A 19,281-nucleotide genomic window follows, 5' to 3' on the forward strand; every position below is an offset into this window, starting at 1 on the left:
CTCTTGAAGCCTTCCATGATCCTCTTCAAAATGTGTATGTGTAAAAAACGTAATCTATTGCCCCCCCATTCTAATTAAAATATCTTTGGGCAGGACAGACCCAAGCAAGACATACAGACAGAGAATTATTAGTAATATGATACCTACAATCACCAATATCGAATTTGGGAAAATATTCATTCAAATTTCTGAATTATATAATGAAAACACAGAGGCAAAACAATCAAATAAAAAGTAAGAAAGAAATGACAAAGAAAGAAAGAAAGAAAGAAAGAAAGATAATTTCACACCACTATAACTGAACGATGATTTAAAACATTCCATGTCATAGCCATTCGCTGAAGGGGGCAAAGCCAACTGAACGGCAGCCGGTATTGTGTTGACATTATGAGTTGTACATACATGGTTAAACATTTTTGCAAGATAATTTGCAAGATAATGTGGCGTCAGGCCAATAAGAGATTTATAAACCATTAAGGGGGTACTACACCCCTCCATAAATGTTTGTCTATTTTTGCATTTTTCTCAAAAACTAATAACACAGTGGCAACAAAAGTTATCTGTATTATAGGGGCAAGGAATCCAATTACTACACTGAAATTTCAGTGACCCAAGACAAGCGGTTCGTTATTTATGACAAGAAAAGAGGTACAGCAAGGATGCACCTAATATCCTATCATATTTACTGAACCGCTTGTCTTGAATCACTGAAATTTCAGTGAAGTAATTGGATTCCTTGCCCCAATAATAATACCTAATATCCTATCATATTTACTAAACCGCTTGTCTTGAATCACTGAAATTTCAGTGAAGTAATTGGATTCCTTGCCCCAATCATATACACAACTTTTGTTACCAGTGTGTCAGTATTATTTTTTGATAAAAATGCAAAAATAGTCACACATTTACCACAGGGCTGTAGTACCCCATTAATGCTTTAAAATAATCATTACGCGTGTGTAGTCGTTCCCAACCAAGAACTCCGATGAAGTTAAGTTGTTCGCGCTCAAAATCACTCTTGCACAGGGTTTATGAAGAACATCAAGTTTGGAACTATCATCTTTAAAACGACCATACCATGAGATATTGCAATAGACAAATATAGGCTGAACAAACGATTTGAAAATAACATTTAATGTATCAATTTCAAGGAAAGGTTTCAGGCGTCTCAATGGCCAAATATTTCAGAAAACCTTTTGAATAATACTATTAACTTGATCATGCCATTTTAACTGATCATCAATAAGAACATCTTGGCATTTTGACTTTCTTACTCTTTCAAGCTGTTTACCATTAATAAATACAGAAGAATCGTTCTCATCAACATTCCTTAACTTATATCACTAGGAACAGCCAATGTCCAGAAATAGGTAGTTTTTGTCCAGGTCTGTCCAGGACTGTCCAGGGAGGGGATTATCTGAGGAGGTTTTGTGTCCAGGAATGTACAGACAGCCAAAATCAAAGAAAATGTGTCCAGGTCTGACCAGGTATGTCCGGACTATTAGTTAGGCGAAAAAGTTCAATTTGGTGACCACTCTCTGGCTAGTAAGGTTTGACGATTTATTCGACTTCTATGGACCATTTAGATAAAAAATAGCCACCGTGTCCCTCGCGAAAATCCCGGCATTTTTTGCTAGAGGCCAAAATCCAAAATGGCCGCCGCCACCATTTTGAAAATTTAAGTTTTGAACCAGAGCACCTATAATCATGCACAAAGACACTTTTTTCGGATATGTCGAGTACAAGGATTCCGATTCTGACATTAGTTTGACATTACGGCATCATTTTTACCCAGAAATCCAAAATGGTGGCCGGCACCATGTTGAAAAAATTAGTTTTGAACAAGAGGACCTAAAATCGTGTACAAAGAAACTTTTTTGGATAAGTCGACCACAAGGATTTCAAATTTGACATTACTTTGACATTACGAACTCATATTTACCCAGAAATCCAAGATGGTGGCCGCCGGCGCCACCTTGAAAAAAAAAGTTTTGAACCAGATTACCTAAAATCGTGTACAAAGACAATTTTTCCGGTAAGTCGACCCCAAGAAATCCGAATCTGACATTAATTTGACGTTACAAAATAATTTTTGCCCAGAAATCTAAGATGGCCCCCATTTGGTAGAGCTTAAATGTGGTTTTTGAATGAGAGCAGAAGCATAAGTGTGTCATTTCCGCCTTATCTGGGGTTCATGTCTCTTATATGGGGTTTAAACTGCCTTAAACTGGGTTTACATCCCTTATCTAGGGATAAGGCGCCTTATCTGTGGTTTAGACGGCCTTTTCCTGGGTTTACGTTCCTTACCTGTGGCTAAGATGCCTTAACCTTAGCATATCGCAGTCTAAACCCAGATACGGCATCTAAACCCCAGATAATGCGACGTAACCCCAGATAAGCGACGTAGACCCCCTATAAAGCAGTCCAAACCCCAAATAAGGCGCCTTAACCCTAAATAAGGAACATAAACCTCAGAAAAGGCATCTAAACCCCACATAAGGTGCCTTAACTCTAGATAAGGGTTGTTAACCCCAGATAAGGGTCGTAAACCTCAGATAAGGCATCTAAACCCAAGATAAGGCGCCTTAACCCCAGATAAGAGAGCTAAACTCAGATATGGCAGTCTAAACCCCAGATAAGGCGCCGTCTGGGGTTTACTTCTCTTATCTTAGGTTTATGTTCCTTATTTAGGGTTAAGGCGCCTTATTTGGGGTTGGGACTGGTTTATCTGAATTTTTCAGGCGGGCAAAATCAACAAATTTTGCGCAAGGTTGCCGAAAAAAGTGGAAATTTATGTAGTTTTGGGTGTTTTGCCTCAAAAGTGGGGGGGGGGTGATGGGGGGCAAACTGGGGGAGCAAAAAATATATGGGCGTGGCAAATGCCCCCTTGACCCACCTGTAAAAAAGATTGCATTGATTAAAGACATAAATTTGCATCTCTTGTAGAAGCAGAACCAGTTCATGGTGACATCACCAATGATGACTCAGAGAAGGAAACCAAATTGTCATTAGCCAGTAAGTCTCATTTTGTAACATTCTATCATAGGGCATATTTAAAATATACCAACCATAAGAGATTTTACATCAGAAATGGGTAGTTGCTTGAAAACAAATCTAAAAAGAGAGTTTATCAGTGAGAATTGAATACATTAAGTAATCCTGCTGCCATTTATTTTGGAAATAAAATAAAAACAAAATCTAAATTACTGATGTGAGGAAGGTATACAGACTATAGTTTGCATCTGACGTCACCTAAAAATGAGGTCAATAAGAAGCCACTGCCTGTTTTGTCGCTCTTAAACCACTGTAGCGCTAGTTCTTTTTCTTTCTTTCTTTCATTGTTTCTATCTTTGTTTCTTTGTTTCAGCTAGTTAATTTTGCTGCATACATACATTTCAGTTAATTGTTCGTTTTTCTCCTCTGACTTATTTTTGCATGTATGATATAGGTACGCAGTACAAAGATCCTGGTCAATTCAAGAGTATACTGGAGAGACTGCAACAAATATGGATTGAGCAGCAGACATCAGAAAGCCAAGTGGTGCAGTATTTGGAAGAAAATTGCAAGAAGCTCAATCTAGCTTTCCATGGCAAGACTCCTGGGGACGGAAACTGTTTCTTCAGTGCCATCTCTGATCAACTGGATCTTCTGAACTTGCCTCATCAAAGCCCTAGTGATCTCAGACAGTCTGTTGTAGAATTCCTGCGAAGAAATCCCTCTATTCAGGTATTGTATTACTTTTTGCTTATACTATCACAGGGAGTGGGTTTTTTATTTTGTACTCTTAAAAGCCCACAAAAAATATTATGACCCATAGAGTTTAATGTATTAGAAATGGAATAAAACAAACCCGCAAGCTGCTCAGAGCTGCACTGAAAAAAAATGTATCTGCCAAAAAAAATAAGCTACTAAAGTTCCTGCTGTTGTGTACATTAACTCTTTGCAAACTTATCACAACTACAAATTGCTCAGAGCTGCAAAATTTGAAAAAAAAATTAAAAGCTACAAAAATATCCTGCTATACATTAACTCTTTGCAAACTTAGACACATTATAGCTAGCAGGGATATACTTTAGCAATAACCCAACAGTCAATGGCTGGTAACTTTGCTGTCTATCAGGGTTATAACATGGACATTATCAGCCCAACAGCCTAGTTGCAATTTATGCTCAATTTACAATTTTTCCTTCATCCATGCAGGCCCAGGATGGCACCATTGACTTTCAAGTAATCCAACCAGATTGGAAAACTTATTGTACTTCTATGGCAAGAGATGGTGAATGGGCAGATCATATTGTCGTCACTGCAACTGCCCATCTTTTGCAGAGAGACATACTCATAGTAACCAGTTCCCCACAAGGAGCAGACAACGATGATCCTTCTATTAGGATTTCAGGCAGTACAGATGGTTCCAAGCAGCCTTTACTCCTGGGACATGTGTGGGAATTCCACTACCAGAGTCTGTGGAGAGTTGGTATGTTGCTATTACTGTAATGCTGGTTTCATACTTTTTGTCGCTTGTCGCTGAGCGTTGTCACACATACTTTCTGCAAGCGGAGCGGCATGTCGATGAGCGGCAGCACTATGAAAACCTATGTTGCCACTCAGCACCTCCAATAGTCAATTCCTGTTCTCATACGTCAGAGTGGTGCCGCTCCCGAGATGACTTGAATTCAACTCCAAGTGATCTGACACTTGAGCCAAGCGGTGGATTGATATCGGGTTGGCTCTGGTCACCTCTTGCATTTCTGGTGCAACTGTTGTTATGGTCACTATAAAATGACCCAGGCCAAAATCACCTGCTTCCGAGTTCATCATGCATCAGCAAACACATAAACACACTGTTTATTATATACAACAACATTAATTAATTTAATTAATTTTATTTTTTATTAATTTTATTAAATTTATTAATCAGTGCAGTATGGCTGTTAAACAACTAACAATACAGAATCATACAATAATTAAACTTAGCAATATTACACAGATGTCTGTTAACTGCAATTACTTATCTAAGCCTATTGATCTTGATTAGCTGAAGATCTGATGAGATTCCTTTGATGGTCTCAGTTCTTGATCCAAGATCCGGCAATGTCTGAGATCCTGTCTATCCAAGGTAAATCCCTGGTTTACCACAATCTCAGTCCAAAGTCCTGATGACAATATTTTCACTATCCTAGCTGCTATTATAGTGTTCTCCAAATGGTCTTTTATGTTGACCGTAAACTCCTCTCTTGGAGATCTCTTGAGCAAGCGTTCTGCTCCACTTGACAGACTGTGCCGGCCACCATCTTGAATTTCTGGGTGAAAATGATGCCGTAATGTCAAACTAATGTCAGAATCGGAATCCTTGTACTCGACATATCCGAAAAAAGTGTCTTTGTGCATGATTATAGGTGCTCTGGTTCAAAACTTAAATTTTCAAAATGGTGGCGGCGGCCATTTTGGATTTTGGCCTCTAGTGAAAAATGCCGGGATTTTCGCGAGGGACATGGTGGCTATTTTTTTTCTAAATGGTCCATAGAAGTCGAATCAATCATCAAACCTTACTAGCCAGAGAGTGGTCACCAAATTGAACTTTTTCCCCTAACTATATGTCCAGGACACGGATTAAGTTCCTTGCCATATCCAACTAAATGTTTGCAGAGCAATCCAATGTATTGTTTGTGAGGACAAAGCAAATTGGTGGCTCAGAAATAATTGGATAATAGTCCATTCTACTAGTGACAAGGCCACTTGACCAAAAGCTGTTGTGAAAGTGTATTTTAACCAACAGTGCATGCAAAAATAAAATTGTTTACACATTTCAGATCACATGATCAGAGTTTACTCAGAACTGGAGGCAACTAGGATAAAAAATAGAACTAATATTATAGAATAACCACATAATAACTGATTTGGGAATATATGAAACATACATGTGAATCACTAGTGTTGGTTCCATATCTGCTTTACTGCTATTATAATTGTTGTTTTGCATTCAACTTGCTCAACAATTACTATTGATTGAATTTGAAGAATGTAATATTTATGTATTACCTTGACAATGAATTATAACATGTATAAAAGTTTAACTCAGTCTCAAGCATGCCTCAAATCATGGCAAAAATCACCTGAAAAGATTGTGAAAAAATGCCTAGTATACTGGTATAAGTGAAGTTAATGAAAGGTGTTTCCCGATAATAATGTGATGTACTAAATTACATTCCCTCTGAATGTGAGAGAAACCTTAAGTTCTATGCTGATTATTAAGGTTTTTATATCTGAACATGCAGCTCTGATGATTTACTCAGTAGAGTGCCTATCATGGTGGTGGCCTGTCTCAGAGTCGATCATATGTATTGTCAAACACTAATGCCTATTTCCTCGACTGAATGCACAACAAAAGGACATATCATTTCCTTATGTTAACTTTATAAGCAATTAGCTTAAACAAATTTGTGGTCTGTATCCCATTGTGAATGGTCTATTGAACAAGGTATGTATTTATATTTGTGTAGCATAACAAGTCCGCATATTATTAGAAGTAATGGCATACCAAGCTCAATGACAATACAGCAAAAAAACAAAATAAAGGATATGATCTGTTTAGGTCTATCTATTAATATTGTACAGTACAAACTACGGAACGATCTTGAAATTATCAAACAAAGTGCTGACAAACCGGACTCCCCGAATGACACAGAACTTTGTGATCCCCTGAAGACCAGATCAGGTCCACCATTGCATGCTTAATCGTCGGTGACTTTAGAGATCATTTTGAGAACACTGAATTAAATATCTCAGTGGTGCGACTGTATCAGATATTTTCAACGAGTTAGATCAACGCAATGATATCAGCAGTTTTAGTGATATACTGATACATGCAGGTACCAACGAAATCTGGAAGAACATTGCCTTTGATGATAGTGTGTCTTCCTTGGAGGCTGTGATCACTCTCCTCATGGTGAAAGCCCAACAGTCAAAATTTGCATATCGGCTGTTTGTCCTCGCACTATAGGAAAAGTTCAACACAAGGTTGAAACGCTTATCGAGGCGTTCAACGACTTGGCTTCACGCGTGGATTGCAAGCTCATTGACTCCAGTCTCAATATGACCTACCGGAATGGCTCCGTTGACGATTCACAGTTACTTGATGGACTCCACCTTAGTGATCGTGGACATGAAACTCTTTCGCGTCTGTTCGCTGACTCCGTGGAAGGCATCCAGTCTGGTGCGTGGTGTAAAGTGTTTCCAACAGGAATTCGCAAAGAGTAACAAATCACGCCTCACCACGACAAGGACTCTTGTCATCATATGGAAAGTGTCCGTTGTCACAAATGTAACAAACTAGGTCTAATTATTGTAGAAGTAGTTTCACAAGTAAGTCTGCCAAAAATTGAGGTTTTGACCATGTTCAGAGTGCCGAAAGATCAAGTTTACTTGATTTAAAAACTGTTGATGTTGACCATAAAATTAGAAATTTAAATGAAAAAGTTGCATGTGATGTTTGCGCACATTAATACACATAGTGCTGTGCTTCGTGATTTCAACTCAAAATGCTACTTCTCCCACAAGTTACCTAAGACAGTAACGCCACTTGCACACATGCATTGTAATTACCCAGTGTATATACATCATGCACATATTTGAGGTCAAAGGTTATTAAGGGTTACTTCCGGTGTAAAACCAAATATCTTCGAAAATTTTTATTAGCTAAGAAAAACATAGGAGAGTGACGGTATGTACACACATGAATTATTTGTACGTATTGTATATGTGGTATTTTTTCATTTGGGGTCATAAGGGTCACTTCCGGTATAAAACGAAATACCTTCAAAATGCTACTTCTCCCACAAATTACATAGGACGGTGTCGCAACATGCACACATGCATTGCTATTACCCAGTGTCTACGAATCATACACAGATTTGAGGTCAAAGGTCATTAAGGGGTCAAGATGAAAAACAATCGAAAAATAACATGGCAGAGTGATACTATGTGCAAAAATGCATTGACATAAGCCAATGCCTATGGGGCTTTCATAGATTTTGGGGTCAAAGGTCATTACGGGGTGTTATAGTCACTAAAATGACCTAGGCCAAAATCACCTGCGATTAAATCACAATACAGAAACGTACAATAATTAAACTTATAAAATATTACACAGATATATTTTACTACAATTACTTATCCAAGCCTGGTGATCTTGATTAGCTGAAGATCTGATGAGATTTCTTTGATGGTCTCAGTTCTTGATCCAAGATCCGGCAATGTCCAAGATCCTGTCTATCCAAGGTAAACCCTGGTTTCCCACAATCTGAGTCCAAAATCCTGATGCTAGTGTTCTTCAAATGGTCTTCTATGTTGACCGTAAACTCCTCTCTCGGAGATCTCTTGAGCAAACTTTCTGCTGCACTTGACAGACCATGCTAGTCCAGCAAAATACCACAGTTCGATGATGGAGATGTTTCAGTCTGCCGCTTCTTTGAGTCAACAGCACAATCGAGCACTGGCTCTACTACCGCCTTTGACGTATTTTATTCTTTCTCTCCAACACAAAAACCGCGAACCGAAGTTTGAAGACTTCAATTATGGTAACTTTGTACCAATACTGGCTATAACATACATTTCACAGAGTTCTCTCTTACAACTCAGTCTCCTCTACCCCAATCTTTTAATCTCCAGGCTTTTTATACCATTCTTACGATTATAGAATAATCTGAATTATTACAGCATTTTACCTCCCATATATATGGCGCATTACATCAATTCCCAAAATAGTGCATGAAATCACCACAAGCCAATCAGACTCATTACTCTGTACACATAGTTCTAAAAATAGCCCATTGCCGCAACACAAACCAATCAGACACTGTACCCTGATTTTTTGGAACAGTGCCAGCACTTTACTACTGTGGTAATCAAGTAATCATGACCATTAGAGTATTATCCAAATGTCTCCAGAACTTTCTCCATATTACTAGATATGAATTTCTTGATCACTTTAAACATTAACCTTCTAGAATATTCTATATAGAAACCAATGAAGATATATATCAAAACAAGCGAAAATTAATATCTGATGACAAAATGCATAACTTTAATTATTTTGGGGCACATAACAGGGGACAGGGGTCACAAGACGGCTGTGTTCGTGGTCTTAGACCACAGCTATGTTCTTTCTCCTGTCGACCTTTAAATTTGCTCTAGCACTGACATGCTTACACCGATTTTGATATAAAATTGGATGGTTTGAACCCAATACTACAAATTTATTGGTCGAGCTATGAGTTTTAAAATATTGGACGAGACGAAGTCGAGTCCAATATTTTAAAACTCATAGCGAGACCAATAAATTTGTAGTATTGGGTGAAAAAAACCATCCAATTTTATCATTATTATGTTTTCAGAATCTTTACTTGTCCTAAATCTCTTTGTGGAAAATTAGTTTGTGTTTATCGTAGAACTCTACTAGGTTAGAAGGTATGCAGCTTCCAAGTACATGGCCAGCAAAATACAGTACTGGTAACATTCAGTGCAGCAGCAATATTTGAAGGATTTATTACGAATGCTAGTAGTACTAGATTCTGGAGAGACTGAAACCTGTGGCACAATGCTGGTTTCATACTTTTCTGCCACTTTGCTGCTCTGACAACGATTTTACTATGCACTCGCACCAGCTACGGTTACCAGCAGCAAGCCGAGATATCAGTTCGCCCAAAGTGACAGATCGCTAGGTCTAGGAGTTTCAAGTCAATTCAGGAGCTGCGTCACTCTGACATACCGTATGAGAACATTAAACGATTTCTGTCAGTGCTGAGCAGCAACATTAGCTTTATTCATGTCTCTGCCGTTCAGTGGGATGCCGCTCCGCTTGCACTCTTGCAGGAAATACAAGCGGCACGATGAAACGGCAAGCGGTAAAAGGTATGAAATCAGCATCTAGGCCTAAGACTAGGCTTGGACTTAAATTCAGGCCTAGCTGATTTACATGCATGAGTTTTCTATTCAATTGCTCCCACCCGTACATATTTATAGACCTGTCAGCTGCAGCCATAGCATAGGCCAGCACTAGCAGTTAAAACTAACACTACTGAGACATTGGGCTGATGAAGGCCTAGACTAGGCCTAGCCTTGAGGCTAAGCTTTGTGATTTGTGTTGTCTAATCTTCTCTAGAAATAAATAGAATAAACCTACCTTTCTAGCTTCACACAATACAATATGCAAGCACATAAGCATGCATGTCTGGTGCAACTTCCAAAATAAGCTTTTGAAAGTAAGCTTACTTACCTTGGTCTAGACTTCCTGCTCATGCATTCAACGCAACTCTAAAAACATGAAAAATCTTGAAAAATTACAGCTCAAAACACTGGCTGTCATCTTTTTTCTACTTTAATTTCTAAAACAAAATGATTTTTGAGTTATAGAAATCCACTGGGATTTTATGTCCCTGCTGCACTGCAGTTCACTCAGCCACACACAGCCAATTCAGTTTTCAGTTTGGTTGTTGCCAGTGTTGCCAGATCTTGGTGAGTATGGTGCCCAAATGGGTGTAGATTGTTGTTAGTACTGATATGGCAATATTAAATCTCACAAAGAGTATTGCACCCAATTGGGCTGTAATGATTGAATACAGCCCAAGTTTTGTGTTTTGAGTCCAAGTGTGTGAAAAAATCGGACACTTTCACTCTGTACAAAGTATAGGAAGTGACACCTTAATGACATTTGACCTCAAATCTGTGTATGATTCATAGACACTGGGTAATAGCAATACATGGGTGCATGTTGCGTCACCGTCCTACGTAATTTGTGGGAGAAGTAGCATTTTGAAGGTATTTCGTTTTATATACCGGAAGTGACCCTTAATGACCTTTGACCGCAAATAAAAAATACCACATATACATTAGATAAACATAATTCATATGTGCACATGGCGTCGCTCTCCTATGTTTTTCTTAGCTAAGAACAATTTTGGAAGGAATTTGGTTTTATGCCTTCATGATCTTTGACCTCAAATATGTGTATGATTAACAGACACTGGGTAATAATAATGTGCAAGTGGCGTTACTGTTCTACGTTATTTGTGGGAGAAGTAGAAATCACGTTTTTGACCCCTGTGCCCCCTACGTGACCTTTGACCCCGCAAACTTCATGTGACATGTAGGGGCATGGTCAGTGATTGTTGTGACCAAGTTAGGTCAAAATCGGTGTAAGCATGTCAGTGCTAGAGCAAATTTAAAGGTCGACAGGAGAAAGAAGAAGAAAGAACTCAACATAGCTGTGGTCTAAGACCACGAACACAGCCGTCTTGTGACCCCTGTCCCCTGTTATGTGCCCCAAAATAATCCATAGTATTTATTAAAGTTATGCATTTTGTCATCAGATATTAATTTTTGCTTGTTTTGATATTTATCGTCATTGGTTTCTATATAGAATATTCTAGAAGGTTAATGTTTAAAGTGATCAAGAAATTCATATATGTGACCGTCCACGGCGAATGAGCCGTAAATTCCTCCTCCGGTCAATTTTGTTTTATTTCATGTTTAAAAAATAATACATCATAAACTTAAAAATGGTATATCATTTGACTTCAAACGATAGTTATGGTTAGTTAAACTTTGCTCCTTCAACAAAATTATAGCTTTTTTCGTTTCTATGAGTGTCTCTTTTTCCACATTGCTGGCAATAAATATCAAACAGTCATAATTGGCGGTCATTTCAAATCATCCCCAAGTCAACGAGGTTTAAGAAGGTTCTCTCATTGTTAATTGTTGGTTATGCATACCTATACAAATAACCCACCACTTGAAAAGGATTTAGCAAAAGCAAACAAAGACCAGAGCTATTAAAAGTTCTATAGCCATCTAAGGTAGAAGCTTATTATCCACTTCAATAATAGGATTATTGATTGGTGTTGTGACTATCCAAATAAGACAGATGTCGTGCCAGCTTAAGTGACCGATGAATACGACCTTCGTACACATTTTACACCATAACTCAGAATACAATTTAGGGAATTTACGGCTCGTTTGTGCTGCCGGGTCACATATAGTAATATGGAGAAAGTTCTGGAGACATTTGGATAATACTCTAATGGTCATGATTACTTGATTACCACAGTAGTAAAGTGCTGGCACTGTTCCAAAAAATCAGGGTACAGTGTCTGATTGGTTTGTGTTGCGGCAATGGGCTATTTTTAGAACTATGTGTACAGAGTAATGAGTCTGATTGACATGTGGTGATTTCATGCACTATTTTGGGAATTGATGTAATGCGCCATATATATGGGAGGTAAAATGCTGTTATAATTCAGATTATTCTATAATCGTAAGAATGGTATAAAAAGCCTGGAGATTAAAAGATTGGGGGAGAGGAGACTGAGTTGTAAGAGAGAACTCTGTGAAATGTATGTTAGCCAGTATTGGTACAAAGTTACCATAATTGAAGTCTTCAAACTTCGGTTCGCGGTTTTTGTGTTGGAGAGAAAGAATAAAATACGTCAAAGGCGGTAGTAGAGCCAATAGTGCTCGATTGTGCTGTCGACTCAAAGAAGCGGCAGACTGAAACATCTCCATCATCGAACTGTGGTATTTTGCTGGACTAGCATGGTCTGTCAAGTGCAGCAGAAAGTTTGCTCAAGAGATCTCCGAGAGAGGTCTTTACGGTCAACATAGAAGACCATTTGAAGAACACTAGCATAGCGGAAAAAAAACAGTCATCAGGATTTTGGACTCAGATTGTGGGAAACCAGGGTTTACCTTGGATAGACAGGATCTTGGACATTGCCGGATCTTGGATCAAGAACTGAGACCATCAAAGAAATCTCATCAGATCTTCAGCTAATCAAGATCACCAGGCTTGGATAAGTAATTGTAGTAAAATATATCTGTGTAATATTTTATAAGTTTAATTAATTGTAGGTTTCTGTATTGTGATTTAATCGCAGGTGATTTTGGCTTGGGTCATTTTAGTGACTATAACATCCCTTAATGACCTTTGACCCCAAAATCTATGAAAGCCCCATAGCCATTGGTTTATGTCAATGCATTTTTGCACATAGTATCACTCTGCCATGTTATTTTTTTTTCATCTTGGACCGGAAGTGACCCCTTAATGACCTTTGACCTCAAATCTGTGTATGATTCGTAGACACTGGGTAATAGCAATGCATGTGTGCATGTTGCGACACCGTCCTATGTAATTTGTGGGAGAAGTAGCATTTTGAAGGTATTTCGTTTTATACCGGAAGTGACCCCTTATGACCCCAAATGAAAAAATACCACATATACAATACGTAAAAATAATTCATGTGTGTACATACCGTCACTCTCCTATGTTTTTCTTAGCTAATACAATTTTTCGAAGATATTTGGTTTTACACCGGAAGTAACCCTTAATAACCTTTGACCTCAAATATGTGCATGATGTATATACAATAGGTAATTACAATGCATGTGTGCAAGTGGCGTTACTGTCTTACGTAACTTGTGGGAGAAGTAGCATTTTGAGTTGAAATCACGAAGCACAGCACTGTATGTATTAATGTGACCAAACATCACATGCAACTTTTTCATTTAAATTTCTAATTTTATGGTCAACATCAACAGTTTTTAAATCAAGTAAACTTGATCTTTCGGCACTCTGGACATGGTCAAAACCTCAATTTTTGGCAGACTTACTTGTGAAACTACTTCTACAATAATTAGACCTAGTTTGTTACATTTGTGACAACGGACACTTTCCATATGATGACAAGAGTCCTTGTCGTGGTGAGGCGTGATTTGTTACTCTTTGCGAATTCCTGTTGGAAACACTTTACACCACGCACCAGACTGGAGGCTTTCCACGGAGTCAGCGAACAGACGCGAAAGAGTTTCATGTCCACGATCACTAAGGTGGAGTCCATCAAGTAACTGTGAATCGTCAACGGAGCCATTCCGGTAGGTCATATTGAGACTGGAGTCAATGAGCTTGCAATCCACGCGTGAAACCAAATCTTTGAACGCCTCGATAAGCGTTTCAACCTTGTGTTGAACTTTTCCTTTAGTACGAGGACAAACAGCCGATATGCACATTTTGACTGTTGGGCTTTTACCATGAGGAGAGTGATCACAGCCTCCAAGGAAGACACACTATCATCAAAGGCAATGTTCTTCCAGATATCGTTGGTACCTGCATGTATCAGTATATCACTGAAACTGCTGAGATCATTGCGTTGATCTAACTAGTTGAAAATATCTGATACAGTCGCACCACTGAGAGATTTAATTCAGTGTTCTCAAAATGATCTCTAAAGTGTCTTACAATGTCACTGATATGGTCTTCAGGGGATCACAAAGTTCTGTGTCATTCGGGGAGTCCGGTTTGTCGGTAGTACTTTGTTTGATAATTTCAAGATCGTTCCGTAGTTTTTCATTTTCTTTATTAGGGGTTTCTAAGGACATCCGTAGCTCGTTGGTTCGAAGATACTGGGGGTCAAAGAATTTTTAGACCAAGAATAGTGGTTACACTTTTTAACACCAAAAATAGGAAGGGGGAGGGGGGGGGGATTATAGATTATTAAGGGCTGGTGATTCCAATTTTTCGCCCGCTGCGTGCGCTTTCTTTGACTTCACAATCAAAATGTGCGCACAATCTTTAGTTATATAATGCAAAATTCTTAACACTTACGATCGAAATTTTAACTCGCTTAAGTTAAGTTCCGGCAATGAATAATTTGTCTTGAGTCTGTGTAGGTGGAAGTGGGGTGGGTGGGTTGAGTGGGCATAGAATTTTTCGACCCAAGATAGGGGGGTCGCTAAAATGTGCCCGCAATAGAGGGTGATAAAAATTTGACTCATATGACAACATATTCATGACCCTCCCCCCCTTCCGAAGAAAATAACATCCCCTTATGTATTTTAAAGTTACTCCTTCAACTACAAAACGACTGGCAGAATCTATAAGGACTTCGTTAATCAATGGGTCTTCGATAAGTTGCTTCACTGTACACTTTGCACACGTTGGTTCATCAGCACTAGTCTATAATTAGGCGAAATTTAATCAATTTTGATATGAAATTAGATCGATTAAGTCATATTTATTGACCGAGCTATGAGTTTTATAATATTGGACGAGACGTAGTCGAGTCATATAAAAAAACTCATAGCGAGGTCAATAAAGGCATCAAATTTTATCATTATCATGCTTTGAATCTAATATTTTCACATACTTGGATTCATCAAACATAATTGCTGTGTTAATATTTGGCCATTAATATGGGTAATATTTGCGCAACCTTTTTGCAGTGTTTTAAACAAACATAGGAATTTCATTCGTTGAATCTAATACATAGATTCCCATTATTTTAATACTAGGTTTATCTGATGAACCAGTGACATTCCAAAACCAAGCTAGCGAGACTGCATCTGCGTCAACAAGTTCACACAGCAGCAACAAATGGCGTCTTATCAGGGAATTTGGTAAGGAAGGTCAGGCTGAGGGAGAGTTTGTCAGCATTACCGGAATCGCGGTATGCAACAATTCGGATGTGGTAGTTGCCGATCATAGCGCACGACGCGCATCCATATTTAGCCATGTCGGTAAGTTTAAGTGTACGCTCCATCCACCAGATGACAAACCTGAGGCACGTGTGATAGCCCCTTATGGTGTAACTGCTACAACACAAGGCCAAATCGCAATAGTTGATTCAGAGTCTGAATACGTGAAACTTTTCGATGAGAATGGAACATATCTGCGTATGTTCTCTGTGCTATCAGATATGAATCAGACCACTAAGGTACAATCATGTTCCATATCAGTTGCTTCAGATGGAGCTATATTAGTTGGCAGTGCCCGTATGGTCACCGTCCATGATGCGGATGATGGAGGGTTGATCAACACTATCAATCTGAACATCAATCCATATTACATGGCAGTGAATAACAAGCAGCAGATCTTTGTGAGTGATTATATTTTCAAGAAAGTCCATGCAGTAAACTATGCAGGTGATGTCATGTTCTCATTGGAAAGTTTCACTGTTGATGGGTATCCAGGAATGCCACGCGGACTAGCTTGTGATGAGGACAATAACGTATACATCATTGTAATGCGATTTGACCCATCCAATAGTCACGGTTATATGAGTACTGGACACATACACCAGTATTCACGTTGGGGTCGATTCAGGCGGTGCATCATCACAAATATATACGGTCCTAATGGCATCACCTGGAAAAATGATACAATCTATGTAGCCAATACCAACCAAGCATCAATGTATAGCCATATGTAAACTTAGCCATATGTAACCAATAGCAACAGGCATCAATGTAAAGCCATATGTAAACTTTCAAATATTTATGTACTTTACATTTAAATTACATAATAAGAAACCTTAACTGAGAACAATGAGAAATAAGATGTGATTTACGCTCAAAGATGGCGACCTTTAGCAATAGCCAATATGGTACATAATGTAGAGCTCTCTATGATCTCATGTGAAATTACATTTTAGGCATAGTGATCCCTGTATGACCTTTGAACTTTCTGTTTTTTTACTTGGCATGTGTGCCACTTTAAAGGTATTTTGTTACATGCTCGAAATGTCCCCAAAATGAAATTTGATTTGATTTTAAAATAATGTTAAATCATATTTAAGTCTATTTTAAATTATCACTATAATATTCATCACAATAAGGTAAATGATAGTGGGTGCAGTAATGGTGAATACTTCTTGCTATCAAATATAATGTACTTATCTTATTTGTATTCATCTGGCTATACGTTTCTCCAGGCTTTCAGCTATCGAGCTCAAATTTTGCACGGAGATAGAGGATGTGCACGAGGGTTGTGGTAACCGTCGTTAAGGACCCTGAAATTTCGGTTGGTAATGGGGGGAAGTGTGGGAGGGCAGCATGGCACGTGCGGGGGTTGGGGGATGGTGGCAGTCAAATTTTAAAATATGCCCGATCGGGCTAATTAAACCTAGTACAAATAATTCTTAATATGAGGGGATCACAAAAATAAATCTGAGGTCATCAGGCGGTCAAAGTTAATTAGGCTTACACTTGGTGCAAGGTATCCTTGATATGAGAAAACATGAAAAAGTCACTCGGAGGTCACCCGAGGTCAAAGGTTAAATGTCAAGGCTTAAACTTGGTGCAAAGCATCCCTGGTATGAGGAAAACATGAAAAAGTCAATCTGAGTTATCCGAGGTCAAAGATTAAAGGAGCAAATGTTATTATGGATTTGATGGGGCTTAAACTTTGTGCAAAGAAGCATTGACATGATGAGAGCATGAAACGTCAAAGGTCAAATGAGTTCACATGTTAAAATTTGCCCAGTTGGGCTCAAACTAGATGCAAAGCATCATAGATATGAGGAAAACATAGAGAGGTCAACATGAGGTCACCCGAGGTCAAAGGTCATGGTAAAATGGGGCCCATTTAAATTGATAGAAAAGCATCATTGATGTGAGGGAAACATGTAAAAGTCAACCTGAGATCACCCGAGGTCAAAGGTCAAATGCTAGAATGGACCCGTATGGGCTTAAATTCTGGGCAAATTATCCTTGATATGAGAAGCATGAAAAAGTCAATATGAGGTTACACGAGGTCAAATAAGGTCAATCAGAAGCCACCGCCTGTATTCGTGGCTTTTGAGCCACAATAGCCCTACACTCTTACTTTGCAAAAACAACTTTATGCAATCGAAGCAACGGTTAAAAGTTGTAACTCTCTTTAATACCGTGCTTCACGATACTTCTCACGACGCGGAATTTAACCAATTATTGTTTAAAATGACATAGGCAAATGGCGGACACGTATGCTGGACGGGTGCGTTTGCCTCCTGAAACTTCATTCAAATAGGTAGGTTTGAGTCAATCAGCTTGCACCAAACTCGAGATTCGTTTGATAAGCATAGACATCGTTGAGACTTAAAAGATGGATATTTATGAGTTTATTTGCTAAATTTATCAACATCATTGGAATTGAAATTCTAGCGATACTGTACTTTACTGTACTACACTCTTATTTTGCCATATCCGACATCCTTAAACAACTTTATGCAATCGTAAGCAACGGGTTCACTACATGGCACGGTAACCCGTTTATTGGTTAAAAATTGAAATTCTCTTCACGTTTTAGGAAACCTAATCAATGGCTGGTTATAACTTTTGACATTATTAAACAGCGAAATTCAGCGTTAATCATCCCGAGTTAAACGTCTAAACAACTTATTTCTATTCAGCTATTGTTTACTTATTTAATGGATTATATTGGGGCCAAGAAATTGGGTATTCATTTCCTTCTTTCTTTTTTCATTCTTTAAAAAGATCCAATTGTGTTGACATCAGATTAGCTGCCAGGCAATGATCATAAATTTGCTTAGATGTCCACTTCAAACGACTAATTCCTTCGCATGTCTTCTGTCCCATGTACACCAGGAATGTCAAGAGCTATAAAGCAGACACTCATTTGGGAAGGATCAGACCAAAACAATCAAACAAACAAGCAAACAGATGCCGTCTCGCATATCCACCTGTATCCATGCATAGAAATGTCTCTGTATTCGTTGCACATATAGGCTGTGCCTTCACAACACTATTATGCATTTACTATACACGGTGCATAGATCGTCTATCGAATGCCGTGTGTGTATGAATTTACATTGCACGGATCCGCGGAGCTGACAGATTCAAATCAAGTTCGATCTGTAAAACTTCCAAAACCTCTCTATAATCGCCTGTCATGGTAATTCAGTATTATCCTGGGCTTTCTGGTTACACATCAGAATAATGTAGATGTAAATTGAAGTAGATATTCCAGCACATTTTTATGATCATTGCTCGAGAGCCAACACGCAATGCCTTGCCGATGTCTCACTCTCCACCATTTTATTGTACTCTTTAAGCAATATCTTCGATTGAAATAAGGGTTGCGCGAACTTTATTGCCGAAATAAAACAGATGTTGCTTAAAATCATGTTTTTTCTTTAACCAAACATGCTGATTATTAAAGCATTTACTTTGCAAATATCAATAACCCCTGATTAGCCCTAAGAAACTACGAGTAATATAATGCTGTTTAAAGCAAAAAATCGTAATCAGGGCAAAAATGTTAAACAATGTTCTCCTAAACAGCGTTTTCTTAATATCGGCGATAAGAGTGTAGTATTGTTGTTATTTTACCTTCGCTAAATAACATTTGACCAAGGTTCTCTTTCTGTCAAGTTCTTTCTTCTTTCATAAGGTAGTGTTTTGGCCTGATATACTGTGAAGCCCTTGAATCGACTTTCTTTTAGCTGCCTGATATAA

General features: G+C 38.4%; 1 protein-coding gene across 1 annotated transcript in view; it reads left to right on the top strand.

Annotated features, from left to right (window-relative positions):
• The window catches only part of LOC140170291 (uncharacterized), a 63,848-nt gene extending 47,530 nt beyond the window's left edge, over nt 1–16,318 (top strand). Inside the window, exons 5-8 of the mRNA XM_072193661.1 lie at nt 2,947–3,015; nt 3,449–3,726; nt 4,201–4,474; nt 15,340–16,318. Coding sequence (XP_072049762.1) covers nt 2,947–3,015; nt 3,449–3,726; nt 4,201–4,474; nt 15,340–16,256 — 1,538 coding nt within the window. The 3' untranslated portion in view covers nt 16,257–16,318. The remainder of the gene's footprint in view (nt 1–2,946; nt 3,016–3,448; nt 3,727–4,200; nt 4,475–15,339) is intronic.
• The last annotated feature ends 2,963 nt before the right edge of the window (nt 16,319–19,281 follow it).

This window comes from Amphiura filiformis, chromosome 14, assembly GCF_039555335.1.
Source record: "Amphiura filiformis chromosome 14, Afil_fr2py, whole genome shotgun sequence".
NCBI classification, from domain to species: Eukaryota; Metazoa; Echinodermata; class Ophiuroidea; order Amphilepidida; family Amphiuridae; genus Amphiura; species Amphiura filiformis.